Source organism: Meleagris gallopavo, chromosome Z (genome assembly GCF_905368555.1).
Source record: "Meleagris gallopavo chromosome Z, MGAL_WU_HG_1.1, whole genome shotgun sequence".
NCBI lineage: Eukaryota > Metazoa > Chordata > Aves > Galliformes > Phasianidae > Meleagris > Meleagris gallopavo.
In genome coordinates this window covers 8,509,921-8,532,691 of record NC_139435.1, presented here as the reverse complement: position 1 = coordinate 8,532,691, position 22,771 = coordinate 8,509,921, and the positions used below count along the sequence as shown (strand labels likewise).

At 49.8% G+C, this 22,771-nt stretch overlaps 1 protein-coding gene across 2 annotated transcripts in view; it reads right to left on the bottom strand.

Annotated features, from left to right (window-relative positions):
* The window catches only part of CNTFR (ciliary neurotrophic factor receptor), a 169,299-nt gene that overhangs the window by 61,976 nt on the left and 84,552 nt on the right, over positions 1-22,771 (bottom strand). For both annotated transcript variants that reach the window (XM_085213734.1, XM_085213733.1), the window contains one exon: positions 6,228-6,306. In XM_085213734.1, the coding sequence (XP_085069860.1) occupies positions 6,228-6,306 (79 nt within the window). Of the gene's footprint in view, positions 1-6,227; positions 6,307-22,771 lie in introns of those variants that run through there.

Below are 22,771 nucleotides of genomic sequence, written 5' to 3'. Positions count from 1 at the left end.
ATGTTCTCAGCCCAGGAACTGATCCTTGCTTTGCTCCAGAACCTCAGCTCTACTTTAGGAGCATCCCTCTTTCTGTACTCAAAAGCATTTTGCACAATGGGATGCTCACCTTGCACAGAGCTGCAGCTATTTTCTAAGTGCACCCCCTGGTAAAGAGCAGCAAGCTCACAGCTCCTTGCCCAACAGACAGGGAGTGCAGCCGTGGTCCCACAGCACAACCCAGCTGGAGAAGCCACATCGCTGCGTGCATGCAAAACTAACAGGGAGCAAACGGAATGGTTTCCCTGGATATCTCATGTTCTAGGTGGGAGGAGCGAGGCTTTTGCTCCCAGCAGGGCTATCCCACAGCATGAGCCACGCTGCCAGGGTGACCAGCTTGGGGGTCACTGGGCAGGGCTGCGAGGCAGCAGGCAAGGAAACACAGGCACTAAAAATAGGCTGCCTGCGGTAGGGGATGACCACATTTATTAGCAAGCCCGTGCCCTGGCTGACCACAAGGTCAGCCTCCAAGAGCTTGGCCATAATTCACTCCATGTCTGGGCAGGAAGTCTACTTCAGCTCAGAGGGACATCCAGTAATAGAAAGAGATGTTCCAGGAGCTGGGGCTATTTTTGCTGTTTTCTTCTGTTTTGCAGACAAGGTAGTCTTTGTAGGCAGGTAGACAGGAGATACAGTTTGTGCTGTACAAGTAGCCAGGTGCATTGGGCCAGAGAGAGGGAAGGGAGAAAATGGGGGGCAGCTGGAGAAGAGAGGATACAGCATGTGGCTGTACTTCCTTTTATCAGCCAGACTCACCTTCAGAGCAAGGCAAGAAGATGAAGGCAGTGGAGGGACCCCAAGCTTTTATGAGGTACCTAATGTCCTAATGGCATGCAGTGATGTTTAACAGGCTGCAGCTGAGGTGTCTGCCCAGCTAGGAGTGAATCTTTGATCTTTTTGCTTCCCTGAGGCTGTGGGCTGCCAAGGAAGATGGGGATGCAATGGGGAAACTGTCACAGTGATGGATACCTAGGCATGGAGGTCATGACTCTTCCTTGAAAGGCATCCCTACGCAATACCACCTCCACCTTCACCCCCGGCAGTAGGAAAGAAGACAGGAGCATCTCTTTATGTATGCCCTGGGACTAAGGTCTTCCAGGAACAGAAAATGTGAATATCAGTGAAAACCAAAGCTTGTTTAGTCTGAGTACAGGCTGAGCAAACCCTGATAATGCCTTCCAATGCCAAGATGTGTCCTCTTATTGATCCGGCATGATACCTTGGTTCCAGCTCTTTCAATTCTCCATGAAGCCCCATGAAGCCCATGTGAGCAGCATTTTGGCTTTGAGATGACTTGCAAAGAGTGAAGGATGCAGGGCAGTTAGAGGCTGTGCCAAGCCTTGCTTCCCAACCAGGAGTGCTCTGCAATCAGCTTGTGCACTGACCAAAACTCACACTTCAGCCAGCTGGATAATGACAGCATCCAGAATTATAACAGGAAAGATTAAAAAAATGTGATTGCTAATGGGGAATTAATTGTTAATGGGAAGTCATCATTGCAGGAGGGTGTTCCCAGCATGGCCCTGCAGAGATCTGCTCCTGGCCCATTGCTAATCATTCGCCTTATCAATTATGTTGCAGGCAGCATAAAGCTGGTACTGGAAAAGTTTACAAGGAACATAAAGGCTGATGTACAGAGCAGAATGGACAAGTCCATTGTCCACGAGCCTATTTACAGTTAGAGCTGCATCTGGAGGATAAAAACTCCAAAATGACCTTGCAGGAGCCATCTGGAGATGACACACCTGAGCAAAACATGGCCTGAGATGCATGGAGATGCCAGGAGGTGGGAAGGCGCAATCACAAAATTATAGAATGACTTGGATTGGAACGGACCTTAAAGATTACTAGATCTTCAACCCATGGGCAAGTATGCCATGCAAGGCAACAAGAAGGCAGAGCTCACTCAGAGGGAAGCCTGCACCATGGCAGTCTCCTGCTCACACGTGTGTTGTCCTTCTGACCTTGTCTTCCCCACAGCAAACAGTGAGCAGCTGCGTACGGGCGTTTACAGAAATTCCAAAACACTCCATTGCACACACATCTCACCCTGGAGAAAGGATGGGAAACCAAACAAACAACACATGACAGATGTTTGTCATGTCACTTAATGCATGACTGAATGGCACTCTGGTAGCATGATAGAAGCAGAGAATAGACCTCTGCTTGGAGAGACTGCTCCCGCACTGCCACTTTAGATCCAGCGCACGCATTTCAGAAAGGATGGCTACAAACACTCAGTATCAGGGAAGACTGATAGGAGCGATAGGGAAGAAGTAAGAACTGGGTTTGAGTAAGAGGATGCTGAGTAGAAGCCCAGCCATTGGCTTGGCTGGGGTTGTTAGGTACCTATCTGGTCGTAACTGCTGTACCCTGAAATCTAGCAGAGAAAAGCACAAGGAGGTCCAAAGGCTAGGTGCTGAGGCTTCCCTTGAATCCAGAGTCTTTGAAAGAGCAAAGAGGTGAGAAAGGGTCTAAGATAATCCCTAACCTCTGTCTTGTACTGGGTTTCTTGCACCTATGCAGCAGCACACGTCTCACCGATGCAGCCATTTGCTTTGTTACAAGAGTTCTACAGATCTGTTTATTTATAACATGAATGATACAGAGCACCAGGACCAGCTCAGAGCAGGACTCCAGCACCCAAGAAGCGTGTTCTGGGTTGACATGAACACCAGCTGCTGCAGGGAAAAGCAAGGGAAAAGCACAGCACCATCTGCCCCCTGGCAGAGCAGAGTCCAAGAAAGCAGGCAGGAGGGATGCATCCCCAGACTCCCTGCCAGCCTTCAGAACTGGTGCACAGTCATTCCAGGAATCACACACATAACTATATTCTGCTTCAGATTTTTTTTTAAACAGTGATAATGGGACAAAATCAAGCAGAAAGAATGGCCGGATGCCTGAGGCTTTGCAAACCCCGTTTCTGAAGTGATCAGAGGAAGCAAAGCTGTTTGTCCTGGGGGGCACAGAAGGATCCTAAGATAGTCCAACCTGCTGAGCAGGTAAGTAAAATCAGATGCAAAAGAAACAGCAAGGGATGGAAGAGGGAAGAGGATCACAGCCCCAGCTCTGGAAAGTCAGTGATGTGCAGGAATAGGAATACTCCAGCTGTGAACAGGGAGAAAAAAGGGGAATTAAAAATCACCCCTAACTTTTTATCTCCTGTCCCAGCGCTACTGAAATACTGAAATTCCAAATTATTTTGCTGTAGAAAAATACACCTCTGTTCCCCAACATGCACAAATTGGGTCTCTAGTGGTCCTGTATCTCCCTAAAACCTGCTATGTAAGTGCACTCTGCATTGTAAAGTGGCTCTGCAAGCCCAGAGGCATTGTCAGCATGCTGTGCTGAATGCATCTCTCATCAAGAAGCCATGAGACTCCTGCTCCAATAGTACACTGAAAGAGAACGTCTTCCTGGATGTCTCCATGGGCTCAGTCCTCCCTGGGTGTAGGACATGGGTAGCACTGTATCTGGCAACATAACTGCAGAGGCTGTCAAAAATGAACTCCCTGGGCACCACTGGAAGTGCAGTAAGGACTTTCATCCCAGCACTTTAACTGCATGTCATCTGAATCACTATCAGAAAACCAGATGCATGTCTACAAACCAACCATGCACCTGTATGAAAATAAACACCACCCTTACAGAGAAACAAAGGCAAAACCCAAAGAAGCAAAGCAACTGGTTTAACCCTGCCAGGCTGACGCTTCAGGGACCAGCATGGGCTGAGTGATGCAGGAACAGAGTTGGTCACATCCTTGTCAGCCAACATAAACATCACATGAAGTAAAGGGGAGAAAAGAAGGTATGCACAGTCGACCTGCTCTCAGAGAAGCCAATTTGCATGGCTTTGCTGTGCATTTCAAAGGCTGTTTATCGGCTCAGCCTTTGTCTTAGATGCAATGTGGGCAGCATCTCTAACGAGGCGCGTGCGGACGGGAGCTCTTGGGAGGCTTTGCAGCAGAACTGATTGCAAACGATTAGTGCTGGGGCTGAAGGGAGCAGGAGAGGAGGGAAACTGATGAAACAAAATCTCTGTCTTTTCCTCGGTTGAGGAAGGATAGGGGCTAATTGCCTGTTACTGGTGAGAAACAGAGGAGATAGTGGCTTCTCCGCTCATCAATAAATTAACCCCAGCTTGCAGTGCCTGAAATGCTTTAATTTCCAGAGACGTTCATCTCCTTCTCTCCTCTCCCATGTGAAAACATAATTATTGTTTAAACACGAGTTAATTCAGCAAGGTGAGGATCAATAAAACAGAATTACTCCTCTTTTAAAAGCAGAGAAATCTCAATCTGGAACAGCTGCGGATATAACTCTGGCAAGGCTGACGGATGGGGACAGGGTTCTCTCTGGTCATGGCACCTAAGACCTAAGAGCTGCCTCTTGCACGGATTGCTGCAGCACCACTCATGCTGGTGCAGCATACTGTGTGCAGCACAGCCACCCAGCATGGTGGGATCCACAGTGCAGAGCGACTGCTTTGGTAGCAATGGGATGGACAGTGAGCACACAATGCAACATCCATTCACCCATCCAGCCCCACTGAGTAATCCATCTTTGTGTCTCCTGCTTGACACTTACCTTTGGCAATCTACTGTGGATACCAAGGAAAGGAGCAGCACAAAAGGGGGGATCCTGTAGGCTGGTAGCTAGGCAGCCCACAAGGATTGTGTGCTATTAACCCATGCTCAGGTAAAGCAAGCATGGTGTAAGCATCACCAAACTGGTTTGCCAGAAGCAAACCGTTCACTGGAGCAAGACTGTCCTAGGGAGGGATGGAGGAAGGGCAGTTGATGCATGTCCCCTTAGGTCTGACCATCTCCACCCCAAAAACCTCAGGGCTTGAGGAGCCGCATCCAAAAGAAAAGTGCCCTTCACTCCTCCAGCTCCAAGGAGAAGGAGCAAAGATGGGCAGCAGAGGAGTTAACACATGAGCAGTCTCACCACTGCTGCATCCAATGCTGCTTTTATAAATTCATGTGGCACTTTGCAGGACACTCCAGTAATCACCAGTGCACACGTGAGAGCCAGAAGCGGGTGGCCAGCCTCACTGCGCTGTGCTCCTGCTTGCTTAACAGCTTGTCACATCCTCCTTGCTCACGTATTCAGTGCTAATGCATCTCTTAAAGTGCTTCATGAGCTATTAAAGTTGAGCGTGCCTCAAGAGCATGATAAATGGACTCTACACCTGCATCTTCCCCCACTCCATCCAGTCTCTGCCATCAGTGGGATTCATTCATCTTCCAGCCCCACTTCTCCAGACAAAGCGGCAAGTGCAGACAGAGGATGAGGGCAGGGGACAAGAGGAGGCTGGAGCTATAAGAAAGAGGTGAGCTCTGGGCAGGGAAAACAAGCAAACCCACATGCCACCAAATCCCAGCTACAGGGCTGCAGAAAACCACCCCTCTGGATTTAGAGCAGGTCAGTAAGGTGCTCCTGCAGGGTTCCTCAACCCCACCAAGTCCATGAATGCACAGATATTCTTATCAGAGTTAGCCAGCAAAATTCCGCTCCATAACCCACTGAAAGCAACTGCTGACTGTCAGGAAAACCATGGAGGCCCCGCATTCTGTCCTCTAGTCCACAAGTGACTCCATAGAGAAACTCAGACAGCTGCCCAAAAACATCCTGCTCATGTCTGGACCCAGGGTGGCATGGGGTCCTCCAGCTCCAAATACCATCAGTGACTCTAAAATATTGTCTCTTCAAAGCCCAAGATCCTCTGCTCACCTATAGAGGCATGAGCTAATGGTGGGTGCAGATGTGAGGTGAGGACAAAATCACCCCAAGGAGATCACAGCACAGTGGGGCAGCAGTGATAGCCATGGGACTGGGTGTCAGGCACTGGGGCTATCACACTGCTTCTTCCCAGCCTCCCTTCCCTTTCATGGTGCAGAAGAGGAGTAAAAGGGATGGGAAAGGCTGCAGGAGCATCTTGGAACAAGCAGGAGTCTGGGCAGGAGGAAATGCACCAAAGGGGACCAGCAGGTGCTGGTGGGACACAGGATGTCCAAATCCCTAGCACAGGCAGGAGGGGATGCACACATCAAGCAGAGGAGAAAACAACAACATCCAGAAATATAACATCAAGCAGAAAGCACACCCAGCTTGTGCTAAGAAAGAGCCCAGAGTAGCAGCACTCGCATTTGTTGGGATCCCTCTGGAGCTGGGACAAGACTCACCCTGCTGGCTGTGCCTCTGAGCATACACCACCACCACAGCGAGCACCACGCAGCAGGCTGACGGGATAGGATTGGCCATCTGTGGAAGCAAGCACAGGCAGAAGCAGTCACAGTTTGCCACAGGAGAGATTGCAAGCAGAGCACCCAGAGCTGGACCCTGTATGGCAGGAGCAAGGGGATGCCATGAGTGGTGAGGTGCTGGAACAGGCTGCCCAGAGAGGTTGTGGATGCCCCTGTCCCTGGAGGTGCTCAAGGCCAGGTTGGATGGGGCCCTGGGCAGCCTGGTCTGGTATTAAATGGGGAGGTTGGAGGCCTTGCCTGCGGCAGGGGAGTTGGAGATTCATGATCCTTGAGGTCCTTTCCAACCCTGGCTATTCTGTGATTCTGTGCTGCCACGCAGCAAGATTTCAGCTCTGCAACAGGAGAACTTCTAGCAAAAGGAGGTGTTTTGTCAGCACATACTTCATGGTTCCATGGCCCGTGGCACTTTCCAACAGAGCTGCCAGCAGACTCAGGTGCCTGCAGGCAACGATACACCTTGCACAACTGCTCTCTTTTTCTCCTCTGCTTTTCAACTTCTCTCCAAGAAGTTAAGCCCTGGGGCTGGGCTCCCTTCAGCATCTGCCTGCAAATGGACTACAGAGAGGCACGTGTAACTCAATCAAGATAAGCAACCAGGAGTTATCTTTTCTTCATAAGAGATGGAGCCATACCACACCTCCTCATGGCAGTGCTCTGTGCTTAGGATATGCAACATGCAGATGCATCCCTGCTGCAGCATTTCTGGGATTACAAGAAACAGTATGACCCTCCCTGGTCACACAGCAAACAGGGGGATGATGCAGGTGACCAGGGCAGGAGGGAGCTGCTGGGGATGGCAGTGCTGCCAGCCTGTCTGCCAGGAGGTAACAGCACTGCGTGAAAAGCAAATTACACCTTCACAACCGTTTAAACCTCTCTAATCTAAAGCGTCGTACTGGTAACGTGCAGAGGATTGCCTTTTAATCTAGAACAGGAGTATAGGCTCGTTAGCCAGATGGCATCCATTTAGACCTAAATAAAGGGGGAGCTGCATCGGCCAGCAAAAAAATAAAACAAAACAAAACAGCAAAACATATTCCGTTACCAACACAGCCCATGCAGGAGCCCAGATGGCTTTGAGTTCGCAGCAGGATGTGAGATTTTGTGGGCTGGATAGCAAAGCAAGCATGGCTGGGCACACAGGTTTTGCAGGGCAGTGGACCTGCCCAGCTCCAAATGCCTCTCCAGGGCAGCAAATGGGGCACTGAAAATGGGGAGTGCAGAGAAGAGACAGGATTGATGGCAATAGGTTTGCACCACGAGGACTGGTGGTGAGAGCAGATCCCCCCACACCATGGCACCTGCCCCTCCTGCGTCACCGTGAACAAATCACTCTCCCCGTGCCTCAGTTTCCTCGCCTGCAAAGTAGAGATAATGGCCTTTGAGAGCTCCTGTGGAGGAGATTTACCACTAATTACTACATCGTTATCACTCACTGTGCTTCTGTTCTGCTCCTCCTTTCCCCACGCCCGCTCCCCAGTCTGCATCCTGCACTCATTCTCACCACACCCTGCTGCCATTCGTGTCCCCATCCCAGCGGGGACGCAGCCCCCCAAGAGATCCCCCTGCTCACTGCAGCCTCAGTGCCGACGTTATCCCAAGCATCGCACTCCCAATCTCACATCTACTGCTCCTCCTGGGGATCACAGCCTCCCATCCTTCCTGCTCCTCATCTTATCAAGTCATTACAATAATTGCTGCTGCTTCTGCCTGCCTGCCTGGCAGCCTCCCCTGAGGCAAGACCCGTGCACAGATGGGTAGCACGGGGAGGGGATTCTCAAGGGTGATGCTGCTTGGCTTACAAGGGCAGAAGAGAGTAGGGAAATGGCTAAAGTCCTCTGGAAGCCCACAGTGCCCACAGCCGGCACAGAGTTCCCACTGCTCAGCTGTTTTTGCCCCTGCAAATTTCCATTTCATCTCAGAGACAAGCCCTGCAGCCAGGCAGGAATCGGAGCTATTTCAGTGTGAAAAATCTAGAGAGAAAACCAACTTTTTCTCACTCGAATCACAATTTCCCATGCAGCATTTGCTTCGTTTGCCTGTTTTGCCCAAAGCCATTATTATTCTTTTTCCAAACACATAACAAAACCTCCAACATTTCTGCAGATGCTTCCAATGCAAATTTCAGTTGGCTGCATGTGCTCATCTAATGGTGTTTCTAACAGATGCCTGCACCCTAGCAAGCAGGTGCACGGGGCAGCATACAGCAGAGCACCAGCCGTGCTTGAACAGAAGGGACCCTGGGCTGTGTCCCTGTTCCTGCAGGAAACATATGAAAGGTGACAGCAGGGAACCACATTTATATCACAGCAAACTCAGTGGTGGGGAACTCAATCTTCTGCAGAAAAGCAGTTCGGACAATATTTGCTTTTGCCCCTGCGGTGAATCATTTCTTGGCAGCAGACTGGAAAGTGGAGCACTGATGGTCATTCTTACAGGCTGTTTCAATGTGGACATGAGCATGATCCTCTCCAGCAGTTCTCATTTTATCCAAACGTGTTTCCAGCGGTGCTTCCCCTGGGTCAGACAGGCCCTCTGTAAGCAAGATGTGGCCAGCACCATTATGTGAAGACAAGACCCAAGGCTGCCCCTAAACTAGGGTGAGGGACACAGTGATGGGATGTGAACTGGTGTGGTGTGATGGGGAGGGACTGGCAGCAGAAGGATGAGGAGTAGGTATCTAGCCAGAAAACAAGATGCCAACCTCTGCTGCACAGTCCCAGGGTCCTCTTCTGCACTGGCTCAGATCCTTTCCCACCTCCTGTTAACGTGATCCCCAAAGCCATGGAGACACTTGCTTGTTAATGAGGTAGCAACCAGCTATGGCCTGCTGAAAGCTGCTCGGCCATCCTGCGAGCATCTGCCAGAAATGTGCAGAAGAAGCCTTGGTTTCCAAACCTCATGATTGCACGACAGCCTTCTGTCAGGAAATTCCCCCCAGCTCTGCTGTTACAGGGCCCAGCTCTCAAGTGGTGATCCAGAAGAGAAAAAAACCAAAAACCTCAATTAACTCATTTCCTCTCTGTATGTCTCCACTGCAGCTCTGCCAAGAGCCGTCCATGGGTTCTGCACTGTGCTGAGCCCACACTGCTGACACCAACTGCAGCTGCTGTGGTACACCTGCACCAATGGTAGGCATGAAGCTCTGCCTGCACTGCAGGTGCCCGTAACAGCACTGCAGCACACCTGTGCTACAGATGCTGATGTTACAGCACACCTGTCCTGCAGATGCTGGCTGTAAATGCTATGGTATGCCTGTACTGCAGGTGCTGACTATGAATACCCCAGAACACCTATATCCTGAGGAGATGTGACAACTTTCTCTGCTGCTGAGACATGATGCTACGCCTACATTGCAGACACTGACCGCAAACAGTGCATCTGCAATGGAGATGCAGCAGACACCTCCTGGGCACCAGATCAACAGGAAAAGGCTGACCACAGCCACCCGTGGTTGCTCAGCTAGCCCTCTGCTCACAGAGCCCATGCTACAGCTGTCCCATGTGAAAGCTGCATGGGACAGAGAGACATCCCCATCATTGGTCCCCACAAAGATTACACTTCTCATGATAGCAAAATGGGAGAAAACAGACAACAATACCCTTGCTGCTCAACATCTAACATGAGAGGTATATTTGCAGCCCTAAAGCTCTGTTGCTTCACAGTGCCCCATCAGCACTGGACCTTATTTTTTAGCTCAAGAGAAGAGAAGACAAGCTTTAGCATCTCTTAGTGTGTGCTTCATAAAGCCTTATCGGCAGGGTCAGCCCTGTTACTTGAAAGTGCTCCTTAAATCTAATTTAAGCTCCCACTGTCAAGATGGTGATTAGCACACCGTCTGCCCAGACCAAGAGCTGCTGGACCAGTTGAAATTAATTGGCTCCTTGCTCTAGAGAACTCCACCTCTTCCCTGCCTGGAAGAAGGAGAGATGGACAGAAAATGAAAGGAAGTCCTTCAAAAAAAATCCCATCTGTTTTGTTTGAAGACACACACACCAAGGCAGCCATAGGCTTAGAATCATTAAGGTTGGAAGACACCACTACTACATCTGCTTAAGGGGCTTTCGGCTCTACTACATAAATGCTCAAGCTTGGAGCCACGACATAACCAGGACCTCAGTGAGAATGGCACCCACCAGAGCTTCTCACTGTGCTCACAGGGATGGAAGAGGTGGCTCTGCTGGAGTGTAACGCCAGAGCAGCTTTCCAAGAGGCACAGCAGGGAGCTGAGAACATTGAGGGATGTGTGAGCATCCCAGAAACATCACAGGCTGATCGGGGAACTACCTGGTTGGATCCTGGGACAGGTAATTGCTGGCTTGTGTGGATCACAGACATATGACGGGCAGGGAGCTGTGGACCAGAGGTCCCTAGGATAACCAATTTCAGCCACTGTCCTTGTCTGCAGGGCTGGGAGGATCTCTGCTCCAGGAACAGGGTGGGTACCCTTCCTTTCAAGCCCTATGCAAAATGACAAAGTGAGTCCCACCACATTAAAACTCTGCAGACAACACCCTGATCCTGAGAAGGGAACAACGGTTGCTACAACCTGCCCTCCTCCAAGGACAGGAACGGGACCATCCTTGCAGCGTGGCTCTCTGCCAGGCATGTCCTACTTTCGTAGGCATCACCCAAGCGCATTATCGGGATCATCTCCAGCAGCCCTGTTTATGAACAGCCCTTGGCTCCACAGCCATTGTTCTAGCCTAATGCACGGGCAGCAGCCTGCCGCCGTCTGTCCCCTCTTCCTGCCTCACAGAGGGATGTTTTCTGCAACTCATACCTGTCCTCACCACTGCCACCAAATGAACCAGCCTATCTGCAAGCGAAGGGCAGCGGTCCAAGCCCAGCCATCTGTTCCAGCGGTGATAAAAGGCAACGCAAAGCTTGGCATACTAATAAGCCATGCGTGTCTTCGAAATTGGTTCTGGGAGAAAGCATGGGAGGGCAGGAGGAGGCTGAATCCTTACAGGCATGGATTGCAGAGAAACATCACCCCTGAGCCTGTTCTTCACCACCCCAGCACACACAGGGCATGAAGCTGTGGTGAGCACGTATACATGAGCCCCAATCCTTCACCCTCCATACTGATGTCCTGAGATGGAGGAAACAAGAACAAATGCCTTTTTTTTTTTTTTTTCCCCCACTGTTGTGTGTTACCCCCTTTTTAATCAACTTTCCCCTGCACTGAGTACTTCCTGGATCCCTGCAGACATCCTGCAGGAATCAATCAACAGTTGGCTTCTATGAAAGAAGTGCCACAGCTTTTCTGGAGCCTCTATTTGAGTGGGGCCTTGGGTTGTAATTTCCCAAAGATGCTTCCTCTTCACATCAATGGGAGATGCATTGATGGGGGATGGGAGATGCTTGAGGGTGCCACGTTTCCCAGTGCCCCTCTCAGGAAGGTGCAGAAATCATCATGACCATCGTGTTTGGTGGAAGGTCCTGCTCCTTCCACTTCCCCAGGAACACACTTAATGCTGCACTGGATTTTAGCACATGAACTTTCAGTATTCAGGCATGAAATCAGAAAAATAACGATGATGGGGAAAAAAAAAAAGACAAAAACAAAATCCTAAAACACGTCTCTAAGTACAAAGCTCCAGACTTTTTAGGGAGTCCCTGCTGCTGCAGTCTGGGTTCAGTTTGTGATTTCCAGTCAACGCTTGCAGCATTTCTTATGTTGTTCATAGGGCAGCACTGCCTTTCAATTTCTCCCATGATTTTGCTCAAAATTCAGCTTTTTGCCCTGAGGATAGTCTGTGGCCGAGCTGCTTTATGAACTCACAAACATGCCTTAAAAAGCTCCAGGGCAGAGAAACACATCACAGCATTAGAGTCCAACACCATGTCACAGTCACATGCTGTCCTAAGTGAAACAGAGAGGAAAGGGAAAAACACAATTAGGGGAGGAGGGGGAAGCCCAGAATGATGTGCTAACATCTTGAATAAAAAATCCTGTTTGTATCTTTGCTCTGGCATGGTGGAAAAGCAGAGCTTGGAACAGTCCCAACTGCTGCTGCTTTTGCTTTCTTAGTGCAGGAGGATCAGGCTGTTCCATGTGGGATGCTGGGTGCAGGTGGGGGGTTGGGATGCTGGGGGCCAGTATTCCCCATACATCTTTGTTACTTTGAGGATATCTGTCTACCAGTTGCTGTTTCTTCATCCAATGGCTGTACACTGCCCGCAAATGCCACAGTAGCCCCCAGTTTTTGGACCAGGCAAGCAAAGCAGTGAGTGAGGGGGAATCTGAGGCATAGGGCTGAGCTGTGATTCCTCAAGGCAGCACTGTAGGGAAGCTCATTTTCCCCTTTAGTGAGAGCCAGGGGGACCTTCTGCTACCAGCAGCCTCTGACAGCTGCAGGGATGTGGAAGAGAGTGAAGAGACCAGAGACACATGCTTGCCCAAGAACAACCTCCCTGGAGAGTAGGAGGAGGAACCAATCCCTTTCCTTTGCACCCTCAAGCATCCTTCTTTGCCTGCTATGCTCACAGCATTTCCAGAAAGATCTGAGCCTGCCAAGCATTGCTGCATGGGAGCACACACCAATGCTGCACCCCAACAGCAACACCAGAAAGGGCCAGGGGCTGACGCAGCTCACCTGGCCTCCAATGAGTCTTCGAGGGGCTTCCCAACCCCGCAACCCCCCAGGACACCTCCGAGTTCCCCCCAGGCTCCCCTGCCTGGGGTCCTGATGCAGCCTCACCACTGGGAGTGAGTAGAGGATGAGGAGGAAGAAGCAGGGCTGCCCCAAGGCAGCTGTGCTGAAATAAAAGGCACGAAAGCCTCTCACCCAAAACTACAGGAAAATTTAATTATCAAGGACAAAACACCATCTGTTTGTGTGGACTGTGACCTCATGCTGGCCCCTGGCTTTAACAGCTCTTAAATTAGCATGTTTGTTAGGGGGTATTAGCTGTTTGACATCAGGGAGGCAGTTCCATGGGGGCAAGGAGGGGGGGATGGGGCGGCTGTGCTGCAAACACGTGCCTGAACAGCATGGTGAGCCCAGCAGCAGGGCTGGGAGGTGATGGGGACCATAGAGCAGCCTGGAAATGTATGAGTCTAGCATGCCCCCAGTGTAAAACCACCCCCGTGCATGAGCAGCACTGGTAAACACAGCTTTGGAAGTGAAAATCCCTTCTGGGTTGAGGCAATGAGCTCTAGTGAGCCCCAGATCACGGCACACAGCTGCTGTCAGCTGAGACTGGGCACTGAAATGACTGTCTCTGAGGTCCCTTCTTAAGGTCCCTTCCAACCCAAGCCATTCTGTGATTCTATGATTAATCTGTGTTTGGATGATAGCTCAGCTCTCTGTCTCTTTCCAGGTGTACTGACAAAAAGAAAAGAGAGAACAAGATGTCTGCAACGAGAGTTTGTAATTGAAAGACAGCAATTAAACAGATAATAATGAGGAAAAAGTGGTTAAAATGAAATTTGTTTCTAACCATGCAAGGGAGGGAAGGCACAAATACTGGTGGCAAGCCCAGGAACTGATTCATCTCTCAGCCAATGCCAAATTGAGGTACAGCATCCACACTACTTTCTTACCTACCAACACCAGCAAGGAAAAGACAGTCTGAAGCCTTTCTGCCTATCTGGGAGAAAAACAACCAAGCTCCACTTTGTGAGATTCCAGCAGATTTTTCCCAAACCCTTCTCCTCCCTACCAGCCCTCCTCTCACATCCCCAAGTCCAAACAAGCCAGCTCATATCCAGCTGTGCCACTTTCATCTGTCTTAAAAGTAGCCAACTGCAGCGCCCTGTGACCTTCATCAGAAGGTCCACCACCACCAGGCATGTGTGTCCCTCCTCAGGTTCCTTCCCAGTGACCACTGCACTGCTTACACCTCTGCAAGCACAGAAACCCCATTAATCGGCTGTATTTTCCTACAGCTCGGTGGGGGGGACTTGAGTAGCTAATCTTCAGCCGCTTCCAGCCTTCCCAGAGAAATCAATCCCTCAGCAAACAGGCGCCAGTGATCTGCAAGCGGTGCCTGTTGTCCATGTGAGGGTTTGAGAGGATGCTCCAAAAATGATGCTTGTGCCTACGCTTGCAAGCCCTAAACCTGTGGTCAAAACAGGTCAGACCCAGCCTATTCCCTCCAGCCACTCCATCCCTGATCTGGCCCCAGGAGCCGTCCCCTACCTGCGCTGTGCTTCCAGCAGCCTCCCCAGTGCTTGTGGCCGGACAGATGCCGACCATGTGTGTGCTTTAACTCTGGACCTTCTTTGCAGGCTCCAGAGCCTTCCACCAAATAAAAAAAAAAACACTGGTGGCCTCCAGCCCCTTCTAAAACTCTGCCTGGATTCGACCTGCCGGAGCATGGCTTTTTTTTTTTTTTTAATTAGAAAATATTCATCAGCATTCGAAAATAAAATAATAATTATAATAATTTTAAGTGTCAACCAGCTGGGGCTGCAAAAGCTGTGGCATTTTGGCTTCCGACCGAGCACTTTGATAGAAAGGCTCTTTGGAAAACGCCATAGAAAATATTTAATTTCTCCCAAGGTCTGCATATGGGGCTCATCACTCGCGATATTACACAGGAATATTCATGTGTGCTGGCCTCCTGTTACAGGATGACGAGCATTTGCCGGTGCAGTGTGCGAGAGAGGCTCCTTCCTTTCCTTTCCTTTCCCTTTCCTTCTCCTTTTTTTTTTTTTTTTTTTTTGGAAAAAGAAAGCGCCGTATGTCGCCTTGTATCTCCAACAATTCCTCAATGGCAGAAAAAAGGAAAAGCTGAGCCAGTGTCTGGTCCACCCACATCCATCAGCAGGACAACACTGTGAATGGGCAGTAAACAGGGGAAAAACACATTTCTGCCCCCATTTTGCTCCCTTCTAGATGCTCAAGGTCTTGTCAGATAGGGCTCTGGGCAACCTGATCAGGCGGATGGCAAACCTGCCTAGATTAGATGTTGGAACTGGATGGTCTTTGAGGTCCCTTCCAACCCAAGCCATTCTGTGATATGGTAATCATACGTACCTCACCTGGATGAAGGAGCCTGTCAAACACTACTTTTGAAACACTCATGAAAGGAGTAAAAAGTACTGAATTTTTCAAACAAAATTTCTGAACAAAATGTTCATACCTGCATGAGCACACAGGCACACACACACGCATAATTGCTATCAATTTTATTATTTTGGCCATCTGTCCCAAAAAGAAAGGAAGGCTGGTGCCAGGTAGATGCTTACACAGGGTCAGCCAGATCTCACTAAGAAGGAAATTATTCAAGGAGAAAAGAAAGCACACCTTAAAGGACCTCTGGGACATTGCTATTTTTGGGGAACTCCACTACACAGTGAGCACTGCTGGTCCTTGTAAGTCCAGTGACCAGTACTGTGGCCAGACTGGAGAAGGGATGGATTTGAGGGACCTACCAGCAGCCTCCCAGTGCCTATGGGAAGGTGATGGAGATAATGAAGACAGATTCTTTCCAGTGCTGGTGGAAAGACAAGAGATGGCAGCAGGAACAAAAGGGAGATCAGGCTTGACTTGTCACTGTGAGTACTGTGTTCAGTTTTGAGCCCCTCACTACAGGAAAGACAATGAACTGCTGGAATGCATCCAGAGAAGCTGTGAAGAGTCTGGAGCACATAACTTATAGGGAGGGAACAGGGATTGTTCATTCTGGAGAAGAGGAGGCTCAGGGGAACCCTTATCACTCTCTACAGTGCCCTGAGAGGAAGCTGTGGCAAAGTGGGGGTTGGTCTTTTCTCACAAGTGACAGGAATAGGACAAGAGGGAATGGCCTTAAGTTGTGCCAAGGGAGTTTCAGGTTGGATGTTAGGAAACATTTCTTCCCTGAAAGAGTGGAGATGCATTGGCACAGGCTGCCCAGAGAGGTTGTGGAGTCAGCAACCCTGGAGTGTTCAAGAACCATGGATATGTGGCACCGGGGGACATGGATAGTGGGCACGATGGTGCTGGGCTGACAGTTGGACTTGATGATCTCAGTGGTCCTCTCCAGCCTAATGATTCCATGAAGTTTCCCCATAAGGGCTGTCACACAATGGAAGACATCAAGGGATCTCTGACCCTGAAGGTTTTCAAGACCTTCAGAGAAGCAAACTGCTCAGAATGCAGCACTTGCCCTGCTTGCTGCTGGGCTACAGACCTCCCAAGGTCAATTCTAGCCAGGATGTCTGCAGAAGCACATCATCACCAGGAAAAATTAAACACAAATAAGTCCCTTACAAATTCTGGGAGTGGGACAGCTCACTTTGGCACTCCTCTCCAACACACAACTCTTCCCAACAACCCAGCAAGATGTGTCTGAATGCACCTGGACAGTTCTCCACTCACTACCACATCTCGGATGAAGATCACAGAGCTGCACCATGGCACAGCCCTGATCTCAAGGGAACGGCCTTTCTCCCCACTTCCAAACCTTCTGTGGTTTGGAACACAACTCATACAACACCAGTAAGTGATTAACGAGCGGCCAGGCTCATCAGCACGCACGCTGCGTGCATGGGCGCTTGTGTGCGTGCGCACTGCTCAGTGAGACTTGGCAGGGGAGCGGAGGTGGGGGGAAGAGCGCTGACAAGCAGATGATTAATGGAAATGCATGCAGGAGGAAAAGTAACGTCCGCTGAAACTATAAGCCAGAGCTAGCATGGGAAAGAAATTCGGAGACACCGTCCCCATCCCCTGCTCTCCATGCATCACGCCTCCCAGCTTGGAGCTGCTCGCCAGTCCCTTCCTGGCTTCTATTTTTGCAGGTGCAATTTCATATTTGAAAATAACCATGCTGCACACGCACATGTATTTTTTCCTCCTTGGCTCCCAGCTCATTGTATGCGGAAACAGCAGCGCTGGGAGAGTGAACCTCCCAGTGCGCAGCGTGCGGCAGCAATTAGACATCCAACTTGTTACCCTGCACCTCTGGGTGCAGGCACCCAAAGTCCCACTTGCACCACTTCTGCTTTCCAAGAGGGTATGGGCTTGGAAATAAACATAACGTTACTGCTTTATGCCCAAATAACAGTAAAATAAATAAAAAAGAAAACAGTAAAAGAGGATGAAAACTCAAGCCTGGCTCCACTCCGAAACTCTGCTTGGAGTCTGTAAATTATATCCAAAGCAGAGTTGGCGCGACTGCACCATCAGCAAAGAGGGAGATCAGGCGGAAAAGAGGGAGCGAGCGTCTGTTCCTTGTCCAGTGCTCATAGGCTCAGCTCAGGTCACCAAATAAACTGCACAGTGGTGCACACACTTCCCAGTATTGCTGATGGGATAAGAATAGAGAGGAGCCAACCAGGCAGGGAAGGGAGACCCTGGAGTTGAAATACTGGGGATGTGATCACAGAATCATAGAGTGGTTTGGGTTGGAAGGGACCTTTATAGACCATCTAGTCCAATCCACTGCCAGAAGCAGAGAGATCTCCCACTAGATCAGGATGCCCAAAGCTCATTTCTAAAGATGGGGCATCCACAACCTCTTTGGTCAAACACTTTCTGTGCCTCCCCACCTTTCTGGCAAAATTTGCTAACCCAATCCATAAGTCTGTCTTTCTTATACTGGTGCTGGAGCACCACCATTTCCAGCCGTCGCTTGGGAAGGTGACGTGCAGTTGAGAAGACATTTCAGAGAATTAAGCAAGGGGTGCTCTTCAGCACTTTGCTGCTCAGGTAATGACCAGAGGTGTGTGTGATTGCATTGGATTGCTTGGTGAAACACTTGTACAATTGACATGGTTTAACAGACTGCTGTTTATGAGACGGAGCAGTATTTAAAAGACACACTTCTCTCAGAGCCGCACATAAAATTTGATAGCTAAATAGCTGTAAATGCTACTGAAGTCTGACAACTCAAAGAGGAATAGAGGGTCTGTCATGCGGAGTATCCGCCAATACGCCCGGCCCCGCAGAGCCGACGAGACTTCCAGTCTCATAAAATCTTTTTTATATTGGAAGTGAGAATTTGTGCAGCGCATATGAACTCACTTTTATTGGGCTGGTGTGATGCTGAGAAAATGCAGTTAAAGTTGTATAAGTCCTCCTTGGAGCACTATTGGGGCGTCTATAAATCAAAAGCTTTATCCTGGAGCGTGTTTACTAAATAAACCAGCTTTAATTGAGCTTGTGCAAGCCAGAGGATGCCATTCACACACTCCATGCTCCCAGCAAGCAGCCCAACCCTTGCTGCCCTGAACCCACACAGCCTTTGGTGCACTGCGTCACCCTGGGCTGGACAGGTACAGTGCTCCACGGAGTATCCATTGGAAGTGGGTGCAGAGCTCCACAGGATACTCACTGGAAATGTGAAGCAGAGCTCCATGAGATACACCATAGAAATGGAGCATTTCCCAGCCTCCACAAAGACCTGGCGCACGTCGGCTGGGGAGGAAGATTTGGGCCAAGCTGCCTTATCCCCTGAGGACTCCTACATCTCCACTCTACAGCTGCATTAATTATTTCATCTTAGTCTGGCTTCCTCATTAAGCTAACCTAGACATCCCACGTCTGAGTGACAGCAAGTGAGGCTGCCAGGACCCCAGCCAGCAGCACTGGAAGCTACAGGTTTGATGTGATTTATGGGGACTAATATTACACATATCTCAAACACGCAATCTTCAGAGGACCTGAGGCTGCTGAGCAGAGCGGATGGATGGAGGAGAGCCCACGCAGGGCCAGCAGCTCAGCATCCGGACTGAGCCCGGGTGTTTGCACCTCACCTGTGCCCTTCAAGAAGGGTTGAGCCTTATTGCAGGACCATTTCCCTGCAGGATGCCTCTGCCACAGCTGCCAGCAGCAGACCCCAGTATGACAGCAAACATCTGCGCCAGAGCAGACACTGGAGAGCCCTTTTGCCCCTCTGCACTGATGAGGGTTTCAGTTCAGCTGATTTTGGAATGAGGCCCCTGTGGGATGTCTGGCACCCATGGGCTATAACAACGCTGCTGGGGGCATTAGTCAGATCCCCTTCTTCCAATACTGCCAAATCCAAGGCTTTCGTGTGAATCCCCTGCATTTTGCCTGCTCTACAAACAAGTGTGTATAAATGCAAGACTTCAGCCCCATGGAAGCCTCTGGGGAAAATTCAAAGCAATGAAGAATTATGAGTTGCTTTTCCACGAACCCATCAAAAAGAGAAAAAAAGAAAAAAAAAACCACTTGAAAAACCCCACATTACTTTTCAGCCCCGTTTTGCCAGCAGTGCAGGTCTTTTTCCCACAGTCTAAGGAATCAACACATTTTCAAATCACTCCTGCTTATGGTATTGAATATCAGAACACGATTGCCTTTCATTCAGCAGCTGTTTTGGGATACCGAGGGAAAAGGCAGGCAGTCTAAACTTAGCAAAACACGTGGAAAGGACTTGATGCATTTTAAAACTTGTTGCAAGCAATTGAAAGGGAAGGGAGAGGTCTGCAAGGGCTGTGTGCAGTGAGGAGGATTTGGAGTGAGCAAGCAGAGGAGCAGAGGGATTGTGATGGTGGAACTTAAAGGGAACTGAAAAACAACCCAAAAACATGGCCAGTAGCAGGTTTGATAAGAAAGGGATGGAACAGCATAGCTGCTTTCTGTGGAAAAATGAGCTTTTCTGGAAAAAGTAGCCCTGCAGTTCCAGTGCCTAGGATGCTCTCCTGGGAGTGAGCAGGGATGGGAAGGACCCCACTCTGCAGTGCAGCTTGGGTCACAGCATCCTTTCCTGTTTCCTATCATCACAGCACCGGCTCAGGCTCCTTAGAAAAGTGCTGTGATATGTGCTCATTTTTCCAGGAAAATCAGCATTATCTTCTGATTTATCCACCTTCAGCCTGACATGTGGATTCCTCAGCATCTCTGTGTTGCTGGTGGGAAGAAGGTAGTGCCAAGAATAAAGCCAGGAGCTCCCTCCCCTTCCTCTGTGCCCAGTCCTGTCCTGGGGATAATGGCACCACTGCAGCACACTGATGGGCAAGGCACACACTGCGCTCTTCCCACTCTCAAAGGCAGTTATTTAGCCTCGATGAAGCAATGCTATTATCCCATTTCACAGATGGGGAGCTGCAGAGTGGAGATTCAGCTGGTGCTCAGATGGGATGTGCAGGAGGGAGGCTGCAGGGAAGGAAGGCACTGAGCTCTCCTCTTGCTGGCAGCTTCCTCTGCATATCCCCTGCAACCTCTATTCACCCCCTGCATATCCCCTGCAACCTCTATTCACCCTCTGCCATCTCTGCATATGCCCTGCACCCTCTGCACATCCCCACCCTGGTGCAGCCCCAGAAGTGGTGGGGGCTTGGTGTATTAGAAGGGTAACAAACGGAGGGAGTAACAACAGGCTATGGAGGATTAACTAAAAGAAGTTTGCTTTGAAGCGCTGGGAGGAGAAAAGCCCTGATTTCCTATGGACTTGCACCACTTAATCCCCCCGCACCAACAGCAGTAATTCTGACCTCCTTCTGCTCATGCCTTGTCCCCTGGCTCACCCGTGCGGAGGTGAGAGGTCCCCAGGACTTACCCAAAATGAAGATACTGACCAAGGTCTGCCTTCTCTTGGAGGTGCGTTACTGGCTGTCAAAGCCTTGCTGCCACTTGGCAGAGAGATTCCAGCACAGCATCTTGTCCCCATCCCATTCAATCTATGAGTCCCACCTGGCCTCTTTGGAGTGACCACCGAGCCATAATGCCACCAGGTACACATGGAGGCAGGACTGCTGGGCTCCTAACAAAGACTAAGTGCCTCTCTCCCTCCTCCCAGATTGCAAGCAGATGTGCACTTAAATTACCTGCTGCTGACTACGATGCTTAGCACAGCACCACAGACTAGGAGCAGAGTGAAGAAAAATGTGCAAAATGAATGAGGGGAGGATTAGCAGGAATTCAGGCGGCTCTGGAAGGGCAAAGTGTCGCCCTTGCAGAAAACAAATGTCACTTCCTCTGCAAAAATCGGTTGCACTCAGAAAGAATAAAGCTCGAGCCAAGAGAAGCGTATCCACTTGGAGACATGAAATCTTGCCCTGGTGAGGATGAGGATGTTGGGAAGAGTATAGTGTGGGGCTGGGGCATTCAGGGAGCATACCCAGACAGCGTGCTCTGCCCCCAGGATGACACTAGGTGCTGGTAACACTCTCCCAGCTGTGGAGATGTTGCTTGAGGCTTGGACACAATAAGTTTGCAACAAAACAGCCTCAAACAGGGAGAGATCCTTCAAAACACTTTGCTCGATATGAATGTGCAATTCCTTCCTTTGTGATACACTGGGCTTTGCAAGGGGACAAAGTTGGCTCTCAACTTTTGGTAGAGGAAAGATACAGAACCCAGAAAAACAATATTCACTGTAGGATATCACATACCAAAGTCATGAAATAAAAGTATCCAGAAGCACTAGGGTTCCTCTTCCCATCCTTTTTACAGCCACACAAGATCACTGCAAGAGGAAAGCCCATGAGCAGCCATCTGATGCCAGTGTGGCACCAAGAAGAATGCAAAAGAATGGGAACCACAGAGAAGCTGACTGTGCTGCACTTGGTTTCCTCTTCCAAAGAGACCCTTCAAGTTCACACACACATCTGTATGTACGGCTGTACAGCCCAATATGGCTTTGAGCAGCCCCCAGGATGGACTGCAGGTGCTCACTCAGCAGGTGAAACCATCAGCATTTTGGCCAGGTACGTCAAGTTCCCTGCCACACTCCTTATAGCATCCCACGCACCAGAGCAATGTTCTGAAGGCTGAGCCAGAAAAATCCACTCCCTTTCCCCCTCTCCTCTCCTGGATGGCTCTCAGCGAGCCCATTGTGGTCCCATATGGCGTCCTCCTTCCCAGCACAGCTCAGCAAGGAGCAGAGTCAGAGCCCGGGTTGCAGAGCGCTGCGCTGGGTTCATGTACGGGAAACAAAAGGCTGGAAATCTCTAAAGTGCACAGCTGGAATCCACACCCCAGCCATGTTTTTTTCTGAGATATCACATACATTTTTAAAAGCTGTCTGGAGAGGGTTCTGCTGTAAAGCAGTTTAGTGGCTCCACAGTGACACTGCTGCCTGTCACACTGACCTGGACCTTTGGGTATTCCCCATCCCACAGCTTACACTCGTCTGTAGCTTTTGCCTTGGACTGTGAAATTATTAAAGGATAGGACTGCACATCCTGCTCTGCATTCATCCAGCACCAGCGACACGAGGAGAGTAGGAAAGGAAGGATGCTCTACTCAGAAAAATCAAAGTCAACTGGGAGATATCACATGCCATGAAACCAAAGTATGTGGATGCCCTGGGGTTCTTCTCCTTGTCCTTATATACGGCCAACACAAGATGACTGCAAGAGGAAAGCCCAAGTCAGACATAATATTCTGATGTGGTAGCAAGAAGAATGCAAAAGAACGGGAACCATTGCAGCACTCATCTATCTCTCATACCACATACCTGTTGTCTTCCCATTTCAAACCTCCTACAACAGCAACTATATGCTTGTTAACTGCTTAACCACGAGGCATCTTTCTGCTGCTTGGGATTCAACCAACCTTAGG